The sequence below is a fragment of the Agelaius phoeniceus genome, chromosome 25 (assembly GCF_051311805.1).
Source record: "Agelaius phoeniceus isolate bAgePho1 chromosome 25, bAgePho1.hap1, whole genome shotgun sequence".
Lineage (NCBI taxonomy): Eukaryota > Metazoa > Chordata > Aves > Passeriformes > Icteridae > Agelaius > Agelaius phoeniceus.
In genome coordinates, this window is record NC_135289.1 from 3,814,601 (window position 1) to 3,838,860 (window position 24,260).

Here is a 24,260-nt window from a genome sequence, read left to right on the forward strand (position 1 = left end):
AGCAGATGACAGAAGCCCCCCAACTCGTCCCCCATTTACACAGCTTTGGTTCAGATTCCCACTCTGGGAGCTTCATCCCTCTGGAATTGTGTGCATCCCTCTGGAATTGTGTGCATCCCTCTGGAATTGTGTGCATTCACCTGGAATTGTGTGTGTTTTTCCAGCAGTGCTGTGACCTGGGCTACCACGCCAGCCTCAACAGAGCCCTGAGGACGTTCCTGTCAGCAGAGCTGAACCTGGAGCAGTCCAAGCACGAGGGGCTGGATGCCATTGAGAATGCTGTGGAGAACCTGGATGCCAACAGTGACAAGCAGAGGCTGATGGAGATGTACAACAACGTTTTCTGCCCCCCCATGAAGTTTGAGTTCCAGCCACACATGGGGGACATGGTCAGTGTGGGTCCCTCCTGCAGCTCTGCCTCTTGGTCACCCTCATTTTTGGTTAATTGATCCCCTCCAGGGCTGCCTGTTTGGCTCTTCTGGGATCCTGAGAGGTGGGAGATGAGGTAAAGATTAAGCAGGTTCATGGCAGAGATATCTAAATTTTCCTTTTTTGGCTGTCAAAGCTGGATGATCTCCAGAGATCCCTTGCAACCCCAAAGATTCTGTGAAAAGGAGCAAGGGCTGCTGTTAAATCTGAGCTGATCCTGGTGCTGATCCTTGGCCCTTCACTGGAGGTGAAAATGCTTAATTAGGTTTAATATTAAATGTGAGTAGGAGACCTAGTTACCTACCTAGGAGACCTAGGTTTCCTACTCATATTTAGGAAATAACCTAAATATGAGTAGGAAACCTGCTAGGTTTGCTAGGTACTAGGTTTGCTTAACCTACAGGTTAATCCCCAAGACAACCTCTGAATTTTGAAACCTAAATGCTGTTTTTTTGCAGCATCTGAGGGCACAAATGCTGCTTTTTGCATCCTCCTTGTGAGCCAGGGCTCTCAGAGGACTCCTCATTTTTGGCAGGGCAAGCCCCTCTCTTTGATGGCTTTATCAAGATGGGGTTGCTCAGCTGGGAGCTGTTCAAAGTCCCACAGGCTGAAACTGCTTCTGCATGGCAGCACAGGCCCAGTGGGACAATTTAGGTCAGTTGGTTGCATTCCCAAATTGAGCACAGACTGCAGGATGGGCTCTTGCAGGGCAGCCTCTTCTTCTGGGCTGGGAATTGCAGCCCCTGCTCTTCTTTGTCTCTCTCATTTTAAAGTGAAACCTTCAGACTGCAAATGCCCTTCCCTGGATTTTTCTGTGCTTCTGATGCTGTAAAATCGTGGGAAGAAAAGGAATTACCTGCAGAGTGTCATTCAGGAGCAGCTCCCATTCACTGAATCATTCATCTTGCTGCTTCTCAAGGCTGGAGGAGTGTTTAGAAATGCAGCTGATGGTGCAGCAGATTAAATCAGAAGATGTGATCCTGTGTGTGTGTGCATGGGTGGGATAAAACTCCCCATTTTCAATTCTGTCTCTGAAGAAACAGCCTCAGGCAGTGAGGTCAGTGTTTTCTTGTAGAAAACCCCCACAAAACCAGAACAAAACCAGAGGGAAAAGCTGCCTCATGCTGTGCAGTGAGAGTCTTTCTGAACCTCGGTGCTGTGTGTCTGTGACAGGTCCCCAGCCTGAGCTTTTTGATTTCAGCTGCCCTGGGTTCATGCAGGAGTGACCTGAGCCTGTTGTTGTGCTGTGCAGGTGGCTCAGCTGAACCATCCCAGCCCCTTGTGCCCCTTCCCCAGGCTGAAGCACTGAACCAAATTCCTGATTTTTGATGTGATTTATCCAAATACGTGGCATGAAGCACCTCCAGACTTGCAAAGCACCCTTTGAGCTGACACCACTGAAAGCAGCTGGTGTTTTCTAGCTCTTCTTTGATGTTGGCTGTTACTTCTCTCAGGGAGGGAGCTGCACTTTCCCAGAACCTTCTCCTCTGGTTGAAATCCAGCTTTCAACCTGGATTTTAAAAGTGGATTGGGTTTTAAAGCTCAGCACTTCAGAGAACGCTTGTGTGTGATAAATGAAGGAGTGATTGCAGTGCTCTGCTGTGCTGTTTCCCCTGCAGGAGTCTCAGCTCTGTGCCCAGCAGCCAGTCCAGAGTGAGCTGGTGCAGAGGTGTCAGCAGCTGCAGTCCCGCCTGTCCACGCTGAAGATTGAGAATGAAGAGGTCAGTTCATAACCAAAACCCAGCAACCCCCCTCAGCCACTGCCAGTGGTTGTTGGGCACTGGTGATGGAATAATCTGGTTCTTGTGATCCTTTTGTATTAACACTTGTGGTGAAATTCAAGGCCAAAGCATTTCGTGCATTAATTGCAGTGTGATCTCACAGGAAAGTTGGGTGTGTGGGGAGAATCTTTTGAAGTCCCCCCCATATCTCTCTTCACATCCTTCCTTTGATAAGATTGGCTGTGTTGCCAAGGTTGAATTTGGATAGCAAAGGGAAAAGGAGGAATTTAATGTTTTGAAGTGAGTTTGCATAACCTGAGTTGAAGTGATTTTTGTTTAATTGGCCATCCAAGATGAGAAGATGACAGGAGTGGGGATCTGATCTCTGCACCTCTGTGTTCAGGACCTTTGGTGCAAAATTTGCAACCCCTTTTATGTCTAGAAAGTTGATTCTGGCCTTCAATAACAATGCACAGTGCAGCAGAGTCCTGTTTGTAATTAACATTTGATGCCCAGAAGATGCAGTGGCAAGGACAATTAGATAATCTTGGTTCCAGCTTTCTTTGCTTTGAGGTTAAATTTCTTTCCATCTCCTCCTGAGATCACAACTGAGATCCTGGCAGGGAGTCCTGGCAGGCTGAGGGTGCTGCCAGCTCTGTGCTTGCATGGACTGTGCTGCTAATGAGCCAGAATTAATTAGAGCACCCAGGGTGTGAAACCAGTCATGTCTGTTTATTAGCAAAGTGCTCCGGGGCGCTCCCCTCCCTCTGTTGTTTACTCACAACACCAAACCTTGAGGTTTTGAGTTCTCTCCTCCTTGCTGGGCAGGTGAAGAAGACCATGGAGGCCACTCTGCAGACAATCCAGGACATTGTCACCATCGAGGACTTCGATGTCTCTGACTGCTTCCAGTACAGCAACTCCATGGAGTCGGTGAAATCCACGGTGTCAGAAACCTTCATGAGCAAACCCAGCATTGCCAAGAGAAGGGCAAACCAGCAGGAGACTGAGCAGTTCTACTTCACTGTAAGGGGCTGATTCTTAGGGATTTAAGAGGGTTTTTTTTTTTTTTTCCTTTTTTTGGGAAATTCTCCCCTGTGAGGGAGGGTGGGGAGGCCCTGGTAGAGCTGTGGCTGCCTCAATCCTGGAAGTGTCCAAGGCCAGGAGAGGCTTGGAGCAGCCTGGGATAGTGAAAGTGTCCCTGCTCATCCCCTGGGTGATCTTTAGGATCCTCCCCAACCCAGCCCATTCCATGATTCTGTAATTTTCAATGAAATCTACTCAGAATTATCCTCACAACACAGTGCAAAGTGATGCTCCTGTCTAACAAAAATGCTTCTCTCACTGATTTTGGGCAAGCAGAGGAAGCGTGTTGGGGTTTGGAAATGTGTGCTCTCAAAAAAAAATATTACATGGAAATATTTTGGGATATCTCTGTTGGTTCCAACATAGTCTGTGGGTAAATTGTGTCAAATTTGATTTCTTCTGCATCTGAAAAGGAGTTTTCTGAGAAAGAACTTAATAGCTTGTAAACATGAAATTTCAAAACTAGTGCAAACTGAAAGAATGTTTAGCTCTTTCATTTCTTGTTATCATCTTACAATTTCAGCCTGCTTAAGCTTTTCATTGAGTCGGTGTTTTTACAAGATGCTTTTTGCTATTGAATTTCATGCCAGACTGGGTGTCTTTTTTCCTTCATCAGATTTATGTTAAACTGCTGAATTTGTTTCCAGTTTCAAAATATTTCAGAGTAGCAGATGAAAATCATGGATCTTACCCTGGTTAATTTGTCATTCCTTCAGGCATCCTTCACCTTCTTCTTCCCAGAATGGTGCTGCTCGTTAAAAATCTGAATTTCCAGTGCAAATGGCACTAACTGGGCAGGATGGGTCATTAGGCCTTGACTCAGAAAAATCCAAAATCCTGCACTGAAGGTGAATCTGGCTGTTGAGAGAAGTGGGTGGAGAAGCTGCTCCAATTAAGGCAGGATTGACCACCCTGCCCAGGGTTATGGAGCTAGAAAAGTGATTTTTAATTGAACTCTGAGCATTTCCTCTCTAGAGAGAGCTGCTTTGAGTTCAAACAGGAGAAGGAGGAACCCAGGGCTCACTTGGGATGGATATTTCTCCTTTTCATGCTGGTGTTAGAGAGAGGCTCTCTTTAAGCAGCCTGATCAGATGCTGGATTGATCTGCTATTGACCAGGCTTATAAATAGCCCTGATAAGGATTTCCAGCTCTGAGTCTCCCAGGAGCAGCTTTTTCAGTGCCTCATAAACCCTTGTGATGGGTATTAATGAGGCTTGAGGGCAGAGCTTTGTGTAGGGGATAAAAAACAAAGTGCAGTGCAGAATTGAGATTAAATTCCCTTTTACCTCATGATGTGCTGAGTGCTGGGGGATAGGAACTTGGAGAAAAGTGCTGATTTGAAAGAATATTCCATATTCATGTGACTCATGGAGGAAATTCCATGTGGTGCATTCCTAGGCAGAGCTCTTGGGTGAATACAGGGATGGGAATTTAGTGGAAGGATGCTCACTGGAGTGAGCATCTTATTTTTATTATTCCATCCCCAGACTGGAATAATCTGAATTTCCACTGGAAGCACATCCCAGTGCTGATGGATCTCTTGTTGGGCCTTGAAGGGAGATGTGAATTCAGGGTAATTGAATTTGTATTCAGGCTAATTTCAACTTCCCACTGTGCAGGGGAGGAGGGCCCCAGCCCTGAGCTGCTGCAGGTGGATGAGGCAGGGAAGCAGCAGCGACCTCAGGGAGCCAAAATCCAGCCAAAATGCAGCCAAAATGCAGCCAAAATGCGGGGATGTGCTGCTGCTGCCATGGTTACACACATGGTCGTGTGCCAGGCACCCTGGCACAGCTGCCCTGCAGGGCACAGCTGGCACCAGCCCCACCTGGGCACTGGCAAGGGGGAAAATGGTTCCATTCTTCCACCTCCAAACCAGCATAATTGGAGTTCTTGGGCAGAATTTGGGGTTTTATCTCTGGGAAGAGGAGGAAGCAGAGCAGTGCTGGTTGGGTGAAGTGCTTTAGGATTCATGGGGGTTTATTTTTGCCTTAAGACTTGAGGGATAAAATCCTGCTGCTCCTGAGTCCTGCAGCTGGCTGCTGATCCTGTGACTCTCGAGTTGTCATTCAGCTGAATTCCTGGTTTGGAATTATTCTTGGAGGGCTGAGAGAGAGGAACATCTCTGTTTTCCTGGCTGGAGATGGATCAGGATGTGGAGCAGGGGCAGAAATGGTTTCTCTGTGTCCCAGACAGGGAGGAGGGCACAGTCTGGTTGGGTTCTGCTTCATCCCACGTGCAGCTGGTGCTGCCTGGGGATCCTGCAGGATTTGGGCTCAGAGATGCCCAATTTGCTGGGATTTGGGCTCAGGGATGCCCAATTTGCTGGGATTTGGGATCAGAGATGCCCAGTTTGGCTGGGATTTGGGCTCAGAGGTGCCCAACCTGCTGGGATTTGGGCTCAGGGATGCCCAATTTGCTGGGATTGGGATCAGAAATGCCCAATTTGCTGGGATTTGGGCTCAGAGATGCTCAATTTGCTGGGATTGGGCTCAGGGATGCCCACCTTGCTGGGATTTGGGCTCAGAAGTGCCAAATTTGGCTGGGATTTGGTTCTTCCTGGGAATTCTGCAGGATCTGGGCTCAGGGATGTCCAATTTGCTGGGATTTGGGCTCAGAGGTGCCCAGTTTGGCTGGGATTTGGTTCTTCCTGGGAATCCTGCAGGATTTGGGCTCAGAGATGCCCAATTTGCTGGGATTTGGGCTAAGAGGTGCCCAGTTTGCTGGGATTTGGGATCAAAGGTGCCCACCTTGCTGGGATTTGGTTCATTCTGGGAATCCTGCAGGATTTGGGCTCAGAGGTGCCCAACATGCTGGGATTTGGGCTCAGAGATGCCCAGCATGCTGGGATTTGGGCTCTGGGATGCCCAATTTGCTGGGATTTGGGATCAGAGATGCCCAGTTTGCTGGGATTTGGTTCTGCCTGGGAATCCTGCAGGATTTGGGCTCAGGGATGCCCAATTTGCTGGGATTTGGGCTCAGGGATGACAAATTTTCTGGGATTTGGGCTCAGGGATGCCCAACCTGCTAGGATTTGGGCTCAGGGATGCCCAATTTGCTGGGATTTGGGATCAGAGGTGCCCAACCTGCTGGGATTTGGGCTCAGAGGTGCCCAACCTGCTGGGATTTGGGCTCAGGGATGCCCAGTTTGCTGGGATTGGGATCAGAAATGCCCAATTTGCTGGGATTTGGAGGTGCACAATGCTCCTGGCTCTGCCTCCCAGCTGATCTTCACCTCTGAATTGTCCCCCTGCACAAATGAGGGGACTCAGAGATGTTTCTGTGCTTTGTTCTGGCTGCACTTAACTCCAGCTGTGCTCTGCCCCAAATGAAATCCTCACGAGTTCTCCTGTAGTTTGATGATTTTATTTTTTTTTTTCCTTTGTCTGTTTTTATTACACCAAAAATCCAGGGTTAATGGATCTTTGTAATTCACTGAGGAAAGCCTGAAGCTTTATTTTGTAATTAATTTTCTTTTTTCATCAGCATCCTTGCTGATGAAAACAGGCAGGGAACAGAATGTTAGGCATGAGGAAATATTAAAAAAAATTAAATTCTGCAGTGGATGGGAACATTTTTTTCCTCCTTTCAAGCAACCTCTGGTACCTGTTGATGTTTTTTAATGACCTCAAAGCTGGAGCCTTGCAAGTCCCAGCGAGTGCCTCTGCCCTGCCCTGCCTGACCCACCTTATATTTATATTATTACAGTTTCTATTTATATATTTTATATTATATTAGTATCATTATTTATTATAGTTTTATTTTATGATTTTTTTATTTTCATCGTATTTTCTTCTCCAAAAATTGAACTGGTTGAGCAAAGTGTAGTTAGGGTTTGGCAAACAAACTCTACAGGGAAATTCCCCCAAAAAAATGCAATTCAGTTTTCGAGGGCGCTTCCTGTTTTCTTCCAAAACAACCAAAAAAAAAATTGAAATATTAATAAAGGAAGCAGGAAATGCTGCGACTTTCCAAAGGGATTGAATTCTTGTGAAATGTTTCTTTCAATGTTGTCAAGCAGGGGACATAAAACACAGGCTTTTGGCAGTTAATTAAAGCCATTTTTGTTGGTTGTGTCAGGGCTGGGGAGCCCTCAGGGGAAGCTTCCTTAGTTCCTGGAAGGATTTCCCTCACTACTGCCTCAGTGTGTAAATTCCTTTATATATATGTTTAATTTATATTTATATATAATATATATTTATATATAATACATACAACATATTATTTAATATAATTATATATATTTATTATAATATATATAATTATAATATGATTTAATGTTTTAATAATTTAAAATATTTTATAATATTATATATTTTTAATATAATGATATATTATTTAATTACAGTATATAGTATATATTATTTAATTACAGTATATAGTATATATTAGTAATATTATTAATATTTTTATTTATATATAGATATGATATATATGTAAGTATAATAGAAATAGAATAGATATTCATATATTTATGTACATATTTTTATATAATTATTTTTATATAATATATATTTATATGGTTTTAATTTATTTCTTTATTTATTTATGTATATATTCCTACTTGACTCCTTCCACCCTGCACAGCAGCTGCTCCTGCCCAGGCCAAGCAGGGTCGAGGCTCTCCTGTTGTTAAAAACATCCACTTTTAGGGATATTTTTATATAAGACTGCAAGGATTTGCAGTCTTATTGTGCAGATCAGACCTGAAGGGAAGTGGATTTAACTGGGGAAAGCTGGAAGCGTCCAAGGCCAGGCTGGACAGGGCTTGGAGCACCCTGGGGTGCTGAAAAATGTCCCTGCCCATGGAACTGGGTGAGCTTTGAGGTCCCTTCCCACCTAAAACCATTTGAGGATTTGATTCCAGCAAGAACATTTCATGATTAGATGAGAATCCTGTCCCTGTGCTCATCCTGCTGGGGGAATTTTTAAGATCTCTCAGGATGGCAAAGAGGGCTCTGTGATATTTGCAGGGTTTGTGCTTTTCAATGCAAGCGTGTCCCATTTATAACGTGGGCAGAGCATTTCACGTGCTGCAGCTCAGAGAAGATAAATAAAACTGCTCTGAGCTGCGAGATAAGAGATGAAAGAACCACAGGAAAAAATAAATAAATAAAGAAAACCCAGCATTTGCAAAGCTGTGGGAAATCAGGGAGCAGTGGGAAAAATGCCTGCGTGGCTGTACAGTATTCCAGAGTAAATGGGAACCTCAATAATACTTTTATTTATTTTGTCCTGTGGATCATCCAGCACGCAGGGCTCGACAAGTGGAGTGGGGTGAGAGAGGTTAAGTGAGAGAATCAGCACAGTAGCAGCCTTTAGTTGGTTCAGACAGATTGTTCATGATTGCATCCCACCCTGCCTGCCCAGGGATGGTGGCAGCTCTTCTGGTGGCTCCAAAAATGCCAAACATCCAGCTGATCCCACAGAGGAGCAGTGGAAATTGCCCTGCAGATGGAGAATTCACAGGATTTCAGAATTGTTAAGGCTGGAAAAGGCCTCTGAGAGCATTGATCCAAGCTTGGCTGGGCTCAAATATGAGTGGCCTGAGCTTTAGACTTGCACAGATACTTAAGCCAGGACTTAGTTCAGGCTTTAACTGTGAATTTCAGAGTTATTGTCACTGTAAATTCAGTGTCACCCTGTAAATTCAGTGTCACTCTGTAAATTCAGTGTCACTCTGCAACTGCAAATTCAGTGTCATTCTATAACTGTAAATTCAGTGTCACTCTGCAAATTCAGTGTCATTCAGTAACTGTAAATTCATGTGTAAATTCATTTAGTGTCACACTAAGTTCAGTGTCACACTAAATCCAGTGTCACTCAATAACTGTAAATTCAGTGTCACTCTGCAAATTCAGTGTCATTCAGTAGCTGTAAATTCAGTGTCACACTAAATTCAGTGTCATTCTATAACTGTAAATTTGGTGTCACTCTAACTGTAAATTCAGTGTCACTCTGCAAATTCAGTGTCATTCAGTAGCTGTAAATTCAGTGTCCCACTAAATTCAGTGTCATTCTATAACTGTAAATTCATGTGTAAATTCATTTAGTGTCACACTAAGTTCAGTGTCACACTAAATGCAGTGTCACTCAATAACTGTAAATTCAGTGTCACTCTGTAAATTCAGTGTCACTGTAAATTCAATGTCATTCTATAACTGTAAATTCAGTGTCTCACTAAATTCAGTGTCAGTCTGTAAATTCAGTGTCACACTAAATTCAGTGTCATTCTTTAACTGTAAATTCAGTATCACTGTAAATTCAGTGTCACTGTAAATTAGTCATTCTAACTGTAAATTCAGTGTCACTCAATAACTGTAAATTCAGTGTCACACTAAATTCAATGTCATTCTTTAAATGCAGTGTCACTGTAAATTCAGTGTCACACTAAATTCCATGTCATTCTATAACTGCAAGTTCAGTGTCACTGTAAATTCAGTGTCATTCTAACTGTAAATTCAGTGTCACTCTGTAAATTCAGTGTCTCACTAAATTCAGTGTCATTCTTTTAACTGTAAATTCAGTATCACTGTAAATTCAGTGTCATTCTAACTGTAAATTCCATGTCATTCTATAACTGAAAAGTCAGTGTCACTGTAAATTCAGTGCCACACTAAATTCAGTGTCATTCTATAACTGTAAATTCAGTGTCACTCTGTAAATTCAGTGTAACTCTGCAAATTCAGTGTCATTCTATCTGTAAATTCAGTGTCACACTACATTCAATGTCACACTAAATCCAATGTCATTCTGTAACTGTAAATTCAGGGTCACACTAAATTCAGTGTCACTCTGTAAATTCAGTGTAACTCTGCAAATTCAGTGTCATTGTAACTGTAAATTCAGTGTCACACTAAATTCAGTCTCATTCTATAACTGTAAATTCAGTGTCACACTAAATCCAGCGTCACTCTGTAAATTCAGTGTAACTGCAAATTCAGTGTCATTGTAACTGTAAATTCAGTGTCACTCTGTAAATTCAGTCTCATTCTATAACTGTAAATTCAGTGTCACACTAAATCCAATGTCATTCTGTAACTGTAAATTCAGGGTCACACTAAATTCAGTGTCACTCTGTAACTGTAAATTCAGTGTCACTGTAAATTCAGTGTCATTCTAACTGTAAATTCAGTGTCACTGTGTAAATTCAGTGTCACTGTAAATTCAGTGTCATTCTAACTGTAAATTCAGTGTCATTCTAACTGTAAATTCAGTGTCACTCTGTAAATTCAGAGCATCCCCAGCCCCTGATCAGAGAGGTGATTGTCCCTCACCACCCTGTTTTCTCCACAGAAAATGAAGGAGTACCTGGAGGGCAGGAACCTGATCACGAAGCTCCAGGCCAAGCACGACCTCCTGCAGAAGACCCTGGGAGAAAGTGAGTGTGAGCTCCAGCCAGGCTGGCCATTTATTGAGCTCCTCAGCCCTGGATTAACCATGCAATGGCCATGCTGATGGTTTTTTTTTAATTAATTCCTCTGATCTGCATGAGGCAGATGAGTGGTGAACACCAAAATGCTGAATTTTAAGGCGTTAATGTGCATTTGTGTGCTGCCCCCTCCTTCACAGCCATCCTGGTGAGCTCTTCTTGGGGCCAAACCTGCTGATTTACTGCTCAATTCAGAATTTTTAGCCTTCATTTGTGTTCCTTTCCTTCACACCCATCCTGGTGAGCTCTTCTGGGGCCAAACCTGCTGATTTACTCATCAATTCAGAAATTTTAGTCTTCATTTGTGTTCTTTTCCTTTACACTCATCCTGGTGAGCTCTTTGTGATCTCCCTTGGGCCAAAGCTGCTGAATTACTGATCAATTCAGAAATTTTAGTCTTCATTTGTGTTCCCCTCCTTCACACCCATCCTGGTGAACTCTTCTTGGGCCAAACCTGCTGAATTACTGATCAATTCAGAATTTTTAGCCTTCATTTGTGTTTCCCTCCTTCACATCCATTCTGGTGAGCTCCTCATGATTTCTCTTGGGCCAAACCTGCTGATTTATTCAGCAATTCAGAATTTTTAGCCTTAATTTGTGTTCCCCTCCTTCACACCCATCCTGGTGAGCTCTTCATGATCTCTCTGGGGCCAAACCTGCTATTTACTCAGCAATTCAGAATTTTTGGCCTTTATTTGTGTTCCTCTCCTTCACACCCATCCTGGTGAGCTCTTCTTGGGCCAAACCTGCTGATTTACTGCTCAATTCAGAATTTTTAGCCTTCATTTGTGTTTCCCTTCCTGGTGAGCTCCTCATGATCTCTCTGGGGCCAAACCTGCTGATTTACTGATTAATTCAGAATTTTTAGCCTTCATTCCTGTGGCAGTTTGGCTGCTCCTCACCTCTGTGGCTTCAACCCAGTGTTGAGCCCAGGCTTTTGTTAGGAGAAGCACAAACAAATTTCAGAGCATGTGAAATATGTTGCCTGTCTAGAGGGCATCAGTCAGGGGCCAGCAGCCAGAACTGAATATTCATTTGCTGTTAGAGGCAGAACAAAGGCAGATTTCTTTCCCTTCATGGTATGGGCAAATCCTGTTGGCCAAAAACACTTCAACTATGCACCCAAGTTTCCATAGAAACCTTCCTGCAGAGGAGAAGGTTTGAGCAGTCCAAATGTCAGGTCAGAAAGTGGATTTTGCCAGGCTCAGCTCAGTCCTGGGTTGTGTCTGGAGCTGGGCTGTGTGGCTGAGCTGAGCTCCCCTCGAATCTGCTGGATGAAAACTCAGCCAGCATGAGGGCTTTGGAAACCCACTGAAAAACTGAAATACTTCTTGCTGCAGCAGTCAAGAGTTTGGTGTTGATCAGAGATGAGGGGAGGGTGTACCTGGGTTTGGGTTGCTCATCACCTCTTCAGCTCTCCTGTGAGAAAGGGTGGCTGCAGGCAAAGTTTTGTGTGCTCAGGGTGTTTTTGGTGTGAGTGTGAGTGGCAGAGTGGCTGCCCCTGGGGCTGCTGGCATTCCTGGCTCCTGCCTGACCTCTGCATTCCAGCCCTGCTTCCTCTTACCCTGCCTGCCCCCTGAGCCCAGCTCAGGCCGTGCTGGGGGGGAAAGGAGAGGAAATTAAATGTGAATTCTGTATTGCTGTGTGGATTTAAAGGCTGCTTCTGTTCCCTTCATTTGCTTTTTGCAAGTCACAGCTTTGGTGGTGGCTCTGTGAAGGGAGCCAGTGAATGTCAGGGTGAGCCCCCAAAAAAATTCCTGCTGTCAATTCCTGTGAGATCAGAAAGAGCTGGGAAAGGGAGGAACTTCCCATTTCCCAGCCCACAGGAGCAGGTTAATGCTACAGACTGGGGACCATGTCTAGATTTATCCATAAAATGTCACTTAATTGGGGAATGGGCAAATAAAATTCCCTCCACGTGTCCCTAGAGCAGGGTTAGGAGCTCTGCAGGAAAATGTGCCTCCAGCTGTGTGTCTCCAGTGCCTGGGAGCTTCAGGGGGTTGTGATTTTTTATTCTCCTCCCTGCCCCATCCTCAGGTGACATTTTTTTAATCGTGGTGGTGCAAATTGCCTTAATCTGAAGATGACAAGTTCCAGCAGTAAAAGTAGCAGCAAGTCCTCCTCTCTGCAAGTAATTATGTCCCTGCCTCCTGTCCCCATTTGTCACCCTAATGCAGGAGCCCCTTGATGCTGCCACAGTAATTTCTCTGTATGAATATTCCATGATGGAAGAAGGGGACAGATGGCTGGAAATTCTGCTGCAGAATAACATTTTCATGTAAATTATGCACTGTTTTGGCTTTTACAGTGGGGAGAGCAAAAGTGGCTCTCAAGATGTGCTCAGCTAATTGTCAGCCATCAGCAATTAGCTGCTTCCCTCACTCCTCCTTCCACCTCCCCAGGAGCAGGAAGACAACAGGAGGGAAGGTGCATTTTCAGCCGGTGGGAATCAGTGTGGTTTCACTGATTTTTTATTTGGTTTTTTTTGCACCAAAAAAATGTTCCTGTCCCACTCCCAGCAGCACATCCTCCTCTCCCCTGCCTCTTCTGTTGGGATGGTTTAGGTGATGCTGAATTAGCAAGTCCCTGAGCTTGGCTGCTGCTGCTTCCTCGAAAACTCGGCCCAAGTTAATGGAGTGTTTTTTATAAATATGTTTATTAAAAACACCACTGAACGTCTGCCTCTGAAAATAGCTTTGGTGCCAGCACGTTCAGGCTGTGGGCTGACAAATGTGGGAATGTTTGCACTTTTCCTCAGGGGCTGGGGGAAGGAGAATCTCTTGCCCCACCAGTTCCCCTGAGAAGAGGGAGGCAGGGAGGGACTGACAAGCCCAGTTTTTTGGCAGAAGTCAACAATTAAAATGCTCAGGGAGGTTGATTTCTATTTAAAACCAAGAATTCACGTGGATAGGAGCGCTTGGACAGCCTGAGCTGGCTCCTGGTTGGGTTTGGTTTGGCAGGGCTGGGTTTGGTGCTGTCCTTGGAGCTTCCCCTCCTCTCTCCTCTGCTTTCCTCCACCTCCTTCCCAAATTCTCTGTACAGAAATGTTAAAAGCATTTCCCCATTCCTCCCTCCTCACTCTGGATTTCTCTGTCTCCTCCACAGGTCAGCGGACAGACTGTGCCCTGGCCAGGTAGGTGTGGCTCAGGGAATTGTGGTTTTTAAGGAAAATCTGATGCAAATTGGTCATTCCAGATCAGTTACCAGCCCAGGATATGTGTCTGTTAGAAAAATACACTGATTTTAGAGTCACAGAATGGAATCATGGAGTGGTTTGGGTGGGAAGGGACATTAAAGCTCACCCAGTGCCAACCTCCACTGTGCCTGATGCTCCAAATCCCATCCAGCCTGGCCTGGAACACTTCCAGAGATGGGGCAGGAGTTTAATAAATTTACTTAAATGTATACATCTATTAAAAATTAAATTTTTATATATGATATTTTTATAATTTTTATAAAATTTTTAAATTTTTATTTATATTTTATTTTTATTTTTATAAATATCATCATTTTTCACACACAGCTGAAGTATACAAAACACTGCTACTAAAACTACAATAATTACCATTAGAATAACCAAACCTATTTTACAAAGTTCCTTTAGCCAAAGTGCAAAGCTCAAACAAATTGTCTAAGCAAGAAATGCTCATCTCCCAAGTGATGGATTCAGGGACTTTCTTTCATTTCAATCTCACTTATAGTTTACATCTTCCCCGTTTTGATGAACAAATAAAATATTAGACAATGTCTTACTCATCATTTTTCACACACTGAAGTATACAAAACACTGCTACCAAAACTACAGTTATTACCATTAGAACAACCAAACCTATTTCACAAAGTTTCTTTAGCCAAAGTGCAAAGCTCAAACAAATTGTCTAAGCAAGAAATGCTCCAGAGTGATGGATTCAGGGGCTTTCTTTCATTTCAATCTCACTTATAGTTTACATCTCCCCTGTTTTGATGAACAACTGAAATATTAGTCACTGTCTTACTCATCATTTTTTGCGCACACTGAAGTATACAAAACACTGCTACTAAAACTACAATTATTACCATTAGAATAACCAAACCTATTTTACAATAGGTTTGATTTAGCCAAAGTGCAAAGCTCCAACCATCAAGCAAATTGTCTAAGCAAGAAATCCCCATCTCCCAAGTGATGGATTCAGGGGCTTTCTTTCATTTCAATCTCACTTATAGTTTCCATATTCTCAAAATCTTTGGCCAAACAATCATATTTATAAACCTTTCCTGTTTCATCTCCCCCCACATCTTCCCCATTCTGATGAACAACTAAAATATTAGACACTCATAATTTTTTACACACTGAAGTACACAAAACACTGCTACCAAAACTACAATTATTACCATTAGAACAACCAAACCTATTTTACAAAGTTTCTTTAGCCAAAGTGCAAAGCTCCAACCATCAAACAAATTGTCTAAGCAAGAGATGCTCCAGAGTGATGGATTCAGGGGCTCTGGGGCTGTGCATCCTCCTGCCTCATTAACAAGAGCAAGGTGATTACCACCAGCATGGACTCATGGCTGCTGTTCCCATTCCTCACTGCAAAGCCGAACTGACAGCTCCTAATTAGGCCCTGACATCTGTAATAATAAAATATTATTCATCATGAAACAATTTTAAATATCAAAGACTCGTGCTGGCTAACAGTTTAAAACCCACCTCGTTGTCTGTGACAGCCCGTGGAATTGGATTTTTATTTTTATTTTTTTTTATTTTTCATTCAGTGTTTTTGATTTTTTTTTTTTTTTACAAAAGGAATTTCCTCCAAATTAACACATTGTACAGGCTTTTAAAAAAAAATCACACTTCTAATCCCCTTATTTATAATTCAGCAGCCATCTGCCCTGGCAGGGAATTGGCTGCAGTGATACATTAGGGCCTCTCTGCCATTATCTCCCTTGCTTTCATTTTTACAAGAAACTAAAGGAATTTTAAACCCCAGCAATAAATTTTGAGGGGAAAACCCTGACAGAGCAGGGCTTTTTTCCTATTTTTCTGCCATTAATGTCTCACAACACCAACAGATGAGAGCAGACAGGCGAGGCTGGTGTGTGCTGCTGTTCCAGGGGGGGGGTTTAATGTTATTTATTTATTTGAAATCTTATCAAAACCATCATAAAGACTCCACTGTGAACAGCACAGCCTGCTCCCAGCTGCTCTTCCCTGTGCAATTTATATCAAACTTCAGCCTGGAACCCAGGGTTGTGTCTGGTCAAAATTAAAATACCAGCGGTGACTTTTTTGTCAGGGCTCCCTCGTGCCTCGTGCAGGTTTTGAGCGATTTAAAGTCACTCACAATTTTCCTGGAGGTCCATAACAACTGGAGTGAGGCTCTGGAATTACGATTGACTGGGATTTTTTGCTCTGGAATTATGATTGACTGGGATTTCTGTCTCTGGAATTTTGGTGCACTGGGATTTCTGGCTCTGGCATTAAGATTGACTGGGATTTCTGGCCCTGGAATTGTGTTTTATTGGGATTTCTGGCCCTGGAATTGTGTTTTACTGGGATTTCTGGCTCTGGAATTTTGGTTTACTGGGATTTTTGCTCTGGAATTTTGGTTTATTGGGATTTCTGTCTCTGGAATTTTGGTGCACTGGGATTTCTGGCTCTGGAATTATTGACTGGGATTTTTGGCTCTGGAATTGTGTTTTACTGGGATTTTTGCTCTGGAATTTTGGTTTACTGGGATTTCTGGCCCTGGAATTTTGGTTTACTGGGATTTCTGGCTCTGGAGTTATGATTTACTGGGATTTCTGGCCCTGGAATTGTGTTTTACTGGGATTTTTGCTCTGGAATTTTGGTTTTCTGGGATTTTTGGCTCTGGAATTTTGGTGCACTGGGATTTCTGGCTCTGGAATTTTGGTTTATTGGGATTTTTGGCTCTGGAGTTATGATTGACTGGGATTTCTGGCTCTGGAATTTTGGTTTTTTGGGATTTTTGCTCTGGAATTTTGGTTTATTGGGATTTTTGCTCTGGAATTGTGTTTTATTGGGATTTTTCCTCTGGCATTTTGGTTTACTGGGATTTCTGGCTCCTTCCCTGCTCCAGCGTGTGGCTGGGAGCCCTGGAGGGATGAGCTGGTGATGGGGGAGGATTATTCTGATTTTCTGCTCTTTTTTCCCCTCCTGCACCCCTGGACCAGTGGCCGGCGCAGCTCCACCGTGAGGAAGCAGGTAATCATTAAAACAATAATTAAAACAATTAACATTTCCCTCAGTGACAAGGCAGGGACGTGGTGTGGGAAGAGGAGGAGCAGTGGAAAACAAATTTTTTATCCGTCCCTCCCTGTCTTCCATGGACCTTTTCAGTCTTGTTGGAGAAACCCCTCAAACCTGGATGCAGAACCTCATTCATTTTCCATGAAAAAAATTAAAAATTGCTTTTACTCTGTGTTCTGACAGACCTGGAATCAAAAATCCAAAACCTTGTTCATTTTCCATGGCACAATTTAAAATTACCCTGTGTTTTGAGAGTCCTGGAATTAAAAATCCAAAATTTTGTTTGTTCATTTTTGTTTTGTTCATTTTCCTTGGCAAAATTTAAAATTACCTGGAATCAAAAATCCAAAACCTTGTTCATTTTCCATGGCAAAACTTGAAATTAACTGGAATCAAAAACCCAAAACCTCATTCATTTTCCATGGCAAAATTTAAAATTGCTTTTACTCTGTGTTCTGACAGACCTGGAATCAAAAATCCAAAACCTTGTTCATTTTCCATGGCAGAATTTAAAATTTCAAATTTAAAGCTGCTCTCTTGTTGTGCCTTCCTGTAATAAAGATTTACAAATCTTTGTGCCCCTGGCCTTGGGGATAATCTGTTGCTTTTTGGTACCCAAGTGAGCTAAAATGTGTTTTTTTTAAGATAGGGAGGACCCAAAAAATCTCTTGTTGCTACTTTAAGGATAAAGTTTGGGAATTCCAATTCAGTCTTGGGACTTGGGAGTTTTGGGGTAAAGAGAGCAAGGTGTGATCTTGGTGTGCAGAGTCAAACCTTTCTCTTTTTTTATTATTTTTTATTTTTTTTCCCCTCTTCACTCTGCATTCTGCTGCTGTTGCTGGGATTCCTCCCTGGGCAGGATTCCTCCCAAGCCATTCCCCTGGTGGTGGAGAGCTGCATCCGATTCATCAGCAGGCACGGTGAGTGTGTGGGACATCCCTAGAAAATAAAATAAAATAGAAAATAAAATATTAAAAATTAAATTAAAATAAAATAAAATAAAATAAAATAAAATAAAATAAAATAAAATAAAATAAAATAAAATAAAATAAAATAACCTATGCATGGTGAGTTTTTGGGACATTCCAATAAAATAAAGTAAAATAAAATAAAATAACATATGCACAGTGAGTTTGTGAGACATTCCAATAAAATAAAATACAAAATAAAATAAAATAAAATTACGTATGCATGGTGAGTTTTTGGGACATTCCAATAAAATAAAAATAAAATAAAGTAAAGTAAAATAAAATAAAATAAAATAAAATAAAATAAAATAACATATGCACAGTGAGTTTGTGGGACATTCCAATAAAATAAAATAAAATAAAATAAACCTATGTATGGTGAGTTTGTAAGATATTCCTTTAAAATCAAAATCAAATCAAATCAAATAACCTATGCTCGGTGAGTTTGTGTGACATTCCTATAAAATAAAATAAAATATAAAATAAAATATAAAATAAAATAACCTATGCACAGTGAGTTTGTGGGACATGCCAATAAAAAAAAACAAAAAAAAACCCCCAAAAAACCAAAAACAAACAAAAAAACCAAAACCAAAACAAAACAAAAAAAAAAAAACCAAAAAAAACCCCTATGCACGGTGAGTTTGTTGGACATTCCAATAAAATAAAATAAAATAACCTATGCATGGTGAGTTTGTGGGACATTCCAATAAAATTAAAGTAAAACAAAAATAAAATAGCATAACATAAAAGAGTATAAAATAAAATAACCTATCTTTTAGAGGTTAAACCAATAAAATAAACCTTGTAAGGGATGTTCAGAATGGCTCAGGAGCTTGTGCAGAGCTGCCACGGAAGGAAAATGGCTCTGATTTCTGGTGTTGTGTGTGCTCCACATAACTGACCTTGCAAATGTTGTTTTGCCAACAATGCCCCTTTATTCCTTGCAGAATGAGCTGCCCATCCCTCCCCTGCTCTCACCTTCCTTTGAGCCCTGAAACGTGGCCTTCACCAGAACAATCATCCTCTTCATCAGGAGGAGGAGGAGGAGGAGGAGGAGGAGGAGGAGCGCTCGGGGTGTTTGAATGCAGGAGGTCAAGCAGTGAATTAATTGTTCACTTAGTGCCACAGAGAGATGATTTATGCCTCTTTGGAAGGTTGACCTCTGCCAGCCTTGAATGCTGTGCATTTATTGCAGTTTGTTTTCATTTTTAATTTATATCATTTGTTAGTAGTGTGGGAAGCAGCTGTTAATTAGCACGTGGGGAGGGAGGTGGAATCCATCTTCATTAAGCAAGATGCAGGTCCTGCCTGTTTCCCTTGTCCCATTACTGTTTTAGAAACCATAATCTGGAGTCCCATTCTCATCAGCACTTGGAATAACCAAGTTACAGTTCTAGAATCAATCTAGAATCTTTCTTTAAGCCATATTTGGATATTTGCTGGAAAAAATCCTTGAGCCCACGTTGGAGTGGGAACTGATGGAGGATAAATCCCTCAGGGTGATGCTGATTTCAGCACCAGGAGATGCTGATTTCACTCAGCTTCTACAACTGGTTATGATTTTTCCAACAGACTCAACTGAGTCCTTTTTAAATATTTTAAACGTTTTCCTCCTGGCATTGGTCAAAATCCTTGAGACCATGTTGGAGTGGGAACTGGGGGATAAATCCCTCAGGGTGATGCTGATTTCAGCACCAGGAGATGCAGATTTCTCTCAGATTCTACAATTGGTTATGATTTTTCCAACAGACTCAACTGAATCCTTCTTAAACATTTTAAACTTTTTCCTCCTGGCATTGGTCAAAATCCTTGAGCCCACACTGGAGTAGGAACTGATGGGGATAAATCCCTCAGGATTATGCAGATTTCTCACAGATTCTACAATTGGCTTTGATTTTCCAACAGACCCAACTGAGTCCTTTTTAAATGTTTTAAACATTTTCCTCCTGGCATTGGTCATATTTTACTCCTGGCTGCTCCACTGCTGGTTTATGACTTCCTCTGGGTTGTAAAATCCTCTAGGGATCCTCCAGGGTGAGAGATAACATCAATGGCTGTCAGAGCCCTGTTACTCCAGCAGTTTAGAAGGGTTAATAATTCTCCTGTCTGTGCTGAGTTCTGTTTTTTCATATTCTGGACATCTCAGGGAGAAGTGGCTTTTCAACAGCCTCCTCTGCCTTTGTTCTTGTTTCTCCTTTACCACAGGAGCTGCAGCTGCTGAAGGTGCCATCCTCTTTTATCTAATCCATCTTATCTTGTCATCAGCATCTCTTGTTTTCCTGCAGGTTTGCAGCATGAAGGAATTTTCAGAGTCTCTGGGTCCCAGGTTGAAGTGAACGACATCAAAAATGCGTTTGAGAGAGGTAAGGAACAGCTCCTCCCACAGCCCAGGAGCTACTGCCAGATGTGGGGATTTATTTGTGTGAGCCCTCAGAACTGCCCTGAGTGCAGCTCCCTTCTTTTCTGTCCCTTTGATTTTTGTGTTTCCCGAGTGAGGCTCTCCCAAACACCTCCCTGGTGCTCATTAACCTTGGATTCTCACTTGTTTGCTGTTGTGCTTTGTACCCTGTGGAGTGTCTGTGTAATAAATATTCTGAATTCAATCTCCTCTCATGTCTGATAGCTTATTGATTGTTTGCAACACTAAAGGACGTAGAGGATTTCATTATGAGGTGTAACTGCAGTTTCCTCCCCTCTCCCCAGCTCTTTGTGTGCTGGAGGATGAATTTCCATGGCTTTTTTCTCTCTTGTTGAGGCACAGCTTGGCTACATTTATTCAAAATACCAGCAAGGGAGAGGGGGAAATTTCAAGAGAGTGTTAATTTGAGGTAGCTGTTAATAGATGGGATTTTTCCTCTCTGGGAAGAGCCATTCCACACAAAGGCAGGGAGCAGTTGGGAGCCTCCTGCCTCATCAGCTCCGTGCTGGGCTCCTCTCCCTGGCAGGGCAGGTTCAGAGGAGCTGCTCCTCAGGCCCTCCCTGGGAACAACAGGGCCTCTGTTAATCCCTGGAATCTGTGCTCCCAAAGAATTGGATCCGTGGTTTTCCCTGCTTGCTGCTGCTGCTGCAGAAGGGCAGGCATTAATTGGCTTTATTTTGCTTTTGGGGGAGAGGGAATTGGAATGAGCAACGTGTGGTGGGTGATGTCACCTGGCCTCAGCTCCATCTACCTGAGAGTGAACACCCTCAGGAGGCAGGAATGTGTGTCACAGTCAGGAAAAGCATCAGAATCAGATTTTTGTATAAATAAATACTAGATTGGAGAAATACCCACTTTATCAGAATCAGATTTTTATATAAGGAAGGTTTTATATAAAAAAATACCAGATTGGAGAAATACCGACTTTATCAGAATCAGATTTTTATATAAGGAAATACCAGTTTGGAGAAATACCCACTTTATCAGAATTAGATTTTTTTATAAAGAAATTTTTGTATAAAGAAATACCAGTTTGGGCAAATATCCATTTTATCAGAATCAGATTTTTATATAAAGAATTTTTTATATAAAGAAATACCAGTTTGGGAAAATACCCACTTTATCAGAATCAGATTTTTATATAAGGAAATACTGGTTTGGAGAAATACCCGCTTTATCAGAATCAGATTTTTATATAAGCAAGTTTTTATATAAAAAATACCAGATTGGAGAAATACCCACTTTATCAGAATTAGATTTTTATATAAGAATTTTTTATATAAAGAAATACCAGTTTGGGGAAATACACACTTTATCAGAATTAGATGTTTATATAAAAAATACCAGATTGGAGAAATACCGACTTTATCAGAATCAGATTTTTATATAAGGAAATACCAGTTTGGAGAAATACCCACTTTATCAGAATTAGATTTTTTTATAAAGAAACTTTTGTATAAAGAAATACCAGTTTGGGAAAATACCCACTTTATCAGAATCAGATTTTTATATAAGAAATTTTTATATAAAGAAATACCAGTTTGGGGAAATACCCACTTTATCAGAATCAGATTTTTATATAAGGAAATACCAGTTTGGGGAAATACCCACTTTATTAGAATCAGATTTTTATATAAGCAAGGTTTTATATAAAAAAATACCAGATTGGAGAAATACCCACTTTATCAGAATCGGATTTTTTTATAAAGAAATTTTTATATAAAGAAATACCAATTTGGGGGAATACCCACTTTATCAGAATCAGATTTTTATTTAAAGAAATACCAGTTTGGGGAAATACCCACTTTATTAGAATCAGATTTTTATATAAGAAATTTTTATTTAAAGAAATGCCAGTTTGGGAAAATACCCACTTTATCAGAATTAGATTTTTTTATAAGCAAGGTTTTATATAAAAAAATACCAGATTGCAGAAATACCCACTTTATCAGAATCAGATCTTTATATAAGAAATTTTTATTTAAAGAAATACCAGTTTGGGAGAATACCCACTTTATCAGAATCAGATTTTTATATAAAGAAGTTTTTATATAAAAAATACCAGTTTGGGGAAATACCCACTTTATCAGAATCAGATTTTTATATAAGAAATTTTTATTTAAGGAAATACCAGTTTGGGGAAATACCCACTTTATCAGAATCAGATTTTTATATAAATAAATTTTTATATAAAGAAATGCCAGTTTGGGGAAATACCCACTTTATCAGAATCAGATTTTTATATAAGAAATTTTTATTTAAAGAAATACCAGTTTGGGGAAATACCCACTTTATCAGAATCAGATTTTTATATAAAAAATACCAGCTTGGGGAAGTACCCACTGGTTCCATGCAGAAATAAAAAAGAGGATTTTTTCCCCACCTTCATCTCACTTGTCTCTGTAAAATCTGTGATGTAGAGGACTGCCAAAGTTAACAATAAGGTCCCTGCAGTTTATTACTTCATGCAGAGCCCTTGGTGGCAGTTAATCCCAGGGATAGTGCTCGGGTTTGGAGTGGCCCATTTGTTATCCTGTGTGTTATTAAGATAATAGGCAAGCTTTGGTAATTCCAGTCACATAATGGATATATATAGCTTCAATTTGAGGATTGCCCCATCATTAAATCTAATTATGGCTGATAGGGAGTTTTCCCCAGGGAGCAACTCCTTGAGTGAGCATCTTCCCTCTGGTAGTGCAGGCAAACCATGATGGATCTGCAGCCACAAATCGTCCCAGAAACTCTTTCCCCACCCCATTCCCTGGGTCTGCACACACCTGGGCCAGGTGATGCTTGTGTCCCTGTGATTGTGATGCTCCTGTGTCCCCTGTGCCACCTGGGCCAGGTGTGTGATGCTCTGTGTGTCCCCTGAGTCACCTGGGCCAGGTGTGTGATGCTCTGTGTGTCCCCTGGGCCAGATGTGGGATGTTTCTGGGTCACCTGGGCCAGGTGTGTCATCTTTGTGTGTCCCCTGGATCCCCTGAGCCAGGTGTGGGGTGCTCCTGTGTCCCCTGAGTCACCTGGGCCAGGTGTGTGATGTTCCTGTGTCACCTGAGCCAGGTGTGTGATGTTTGTGTGTCCCCTGTGTCCCCTGGGCCAGGTGTGTGATGTTTGTGTGTCCTCTAAGCCAGGTGTGTGATGCTCAGGGGCCCCTTGGGTCACCTGGGCCAGGTGTGATGTTTGTGTGTCCCCTGTGTCCCCTGGGCCAGGTGTGTGATGTTCCTGTGTCCCCTCTATCACCTGGGCCAGGTGTGTGGTGCTCCTGTGTCCCCTGAGTCACCTGGGCCAGGTGTGTGGTGCTCCTGTGTCCCCTGTGCCACCTGAGCTGCAGTTTTGGGTCACCTAAAGCCCCCTGTCAGGTGCTGGAGCTGTGATGTTCTGCCCTGCCCAAAACACCTGGAGTGTGTCTGCAGCAGGAGCACCACCACACCCCCCTGGGTGACATTTGGGTGATATTTGGGTGACATTTGGGTGACAGAGCTGGCCCAGGTGTCCTGGCATCCCTGGCAGAGCTTCCCAGCTGGGGATCTCTCTGTGCCTCACCCTTGCAGTGCAGCTGGGGTGGCTGGGATGACCACAAATCCTTTCCAAACCAGTGTTTGGATTCCTCCAGTGTTTCATTTCCTCCAGTGTTTGATTTCCTCCAGTGTTTGATTTCCTCCAGTGTTCTGATTTCCTCCAGTGTTTGATTTCCTTTCAGTGTTTGGTTTCCTCCAGTGTTTGGTTTCCTCCATTGTTCTGATTTCCTTTCAGTGTTTGATTTCCTTTCAGTGTTTGGTTTCCTCCAGTGTTTGATTTCATTCCAGTGTTTGATTTCCTCCAGTGTTTGATTTCCTCCATTGTTCTGATTTCCTTTCAGTGTTTGATTTCCTCCAGTGTTTGATTTCCTCCATTGTTCTGATTTCCTTTCAGTGTTTGATTTCCTCCAGTGTTTGATTTCCTCCATTGTTC

General features: G+C 42.2%; 1 protein-coding gene across 4 annotated transcripts in view; it reads left to right on the plus strand.

The window, feature by feature from the left end:
• SRGAP2 (SLIT-ROBO Rho GTPase activating protein 2) overlaps window positions 1–24,260 on the plus strand; it is a 124,755-nt gene that overhangs the window by 74,166 nt on the left and 26,329 nt on the right. For 2 of the 4 annotated variants that reach the window (XM_054648875.2, XM_077190654.1), the window contains exons 8-15: window positions 165–389; window positions 2,049–2,150; window positions 2,979–3,176; window positions 10,531–10,615; window positions 13,772–13,799; window positions 16,844–16,874; window positions 17,779–17,839; window positions 20,176–20,253. In XM_054648875.2, the coding sequence (XP_054504850.1) occupies window positions 165–389; window positions 2,049–2,150; window positions 2,979–3,176; window positions 10,531–10,615; window positions 13,772–13,799; window positions 16,844–16,874; window positions 17,779–17,839; window positions 20,176–20,253 (808 nt within the window). The remainder of the gene's footprint in view (window positions 1–164; window positions 390–2,048; window positions 2,151–2,978; window positions 3,177–10,530; window positions 10,616–13,771; window positions 13,800–16,843; window positions 16,875–17,778; window positions 17,840–20,175; window positions 20,254–24,260) is intronic. The other 2 variants (XM_054648876.2, XM_077190655.1) reach the window with 1 other exon arrangement.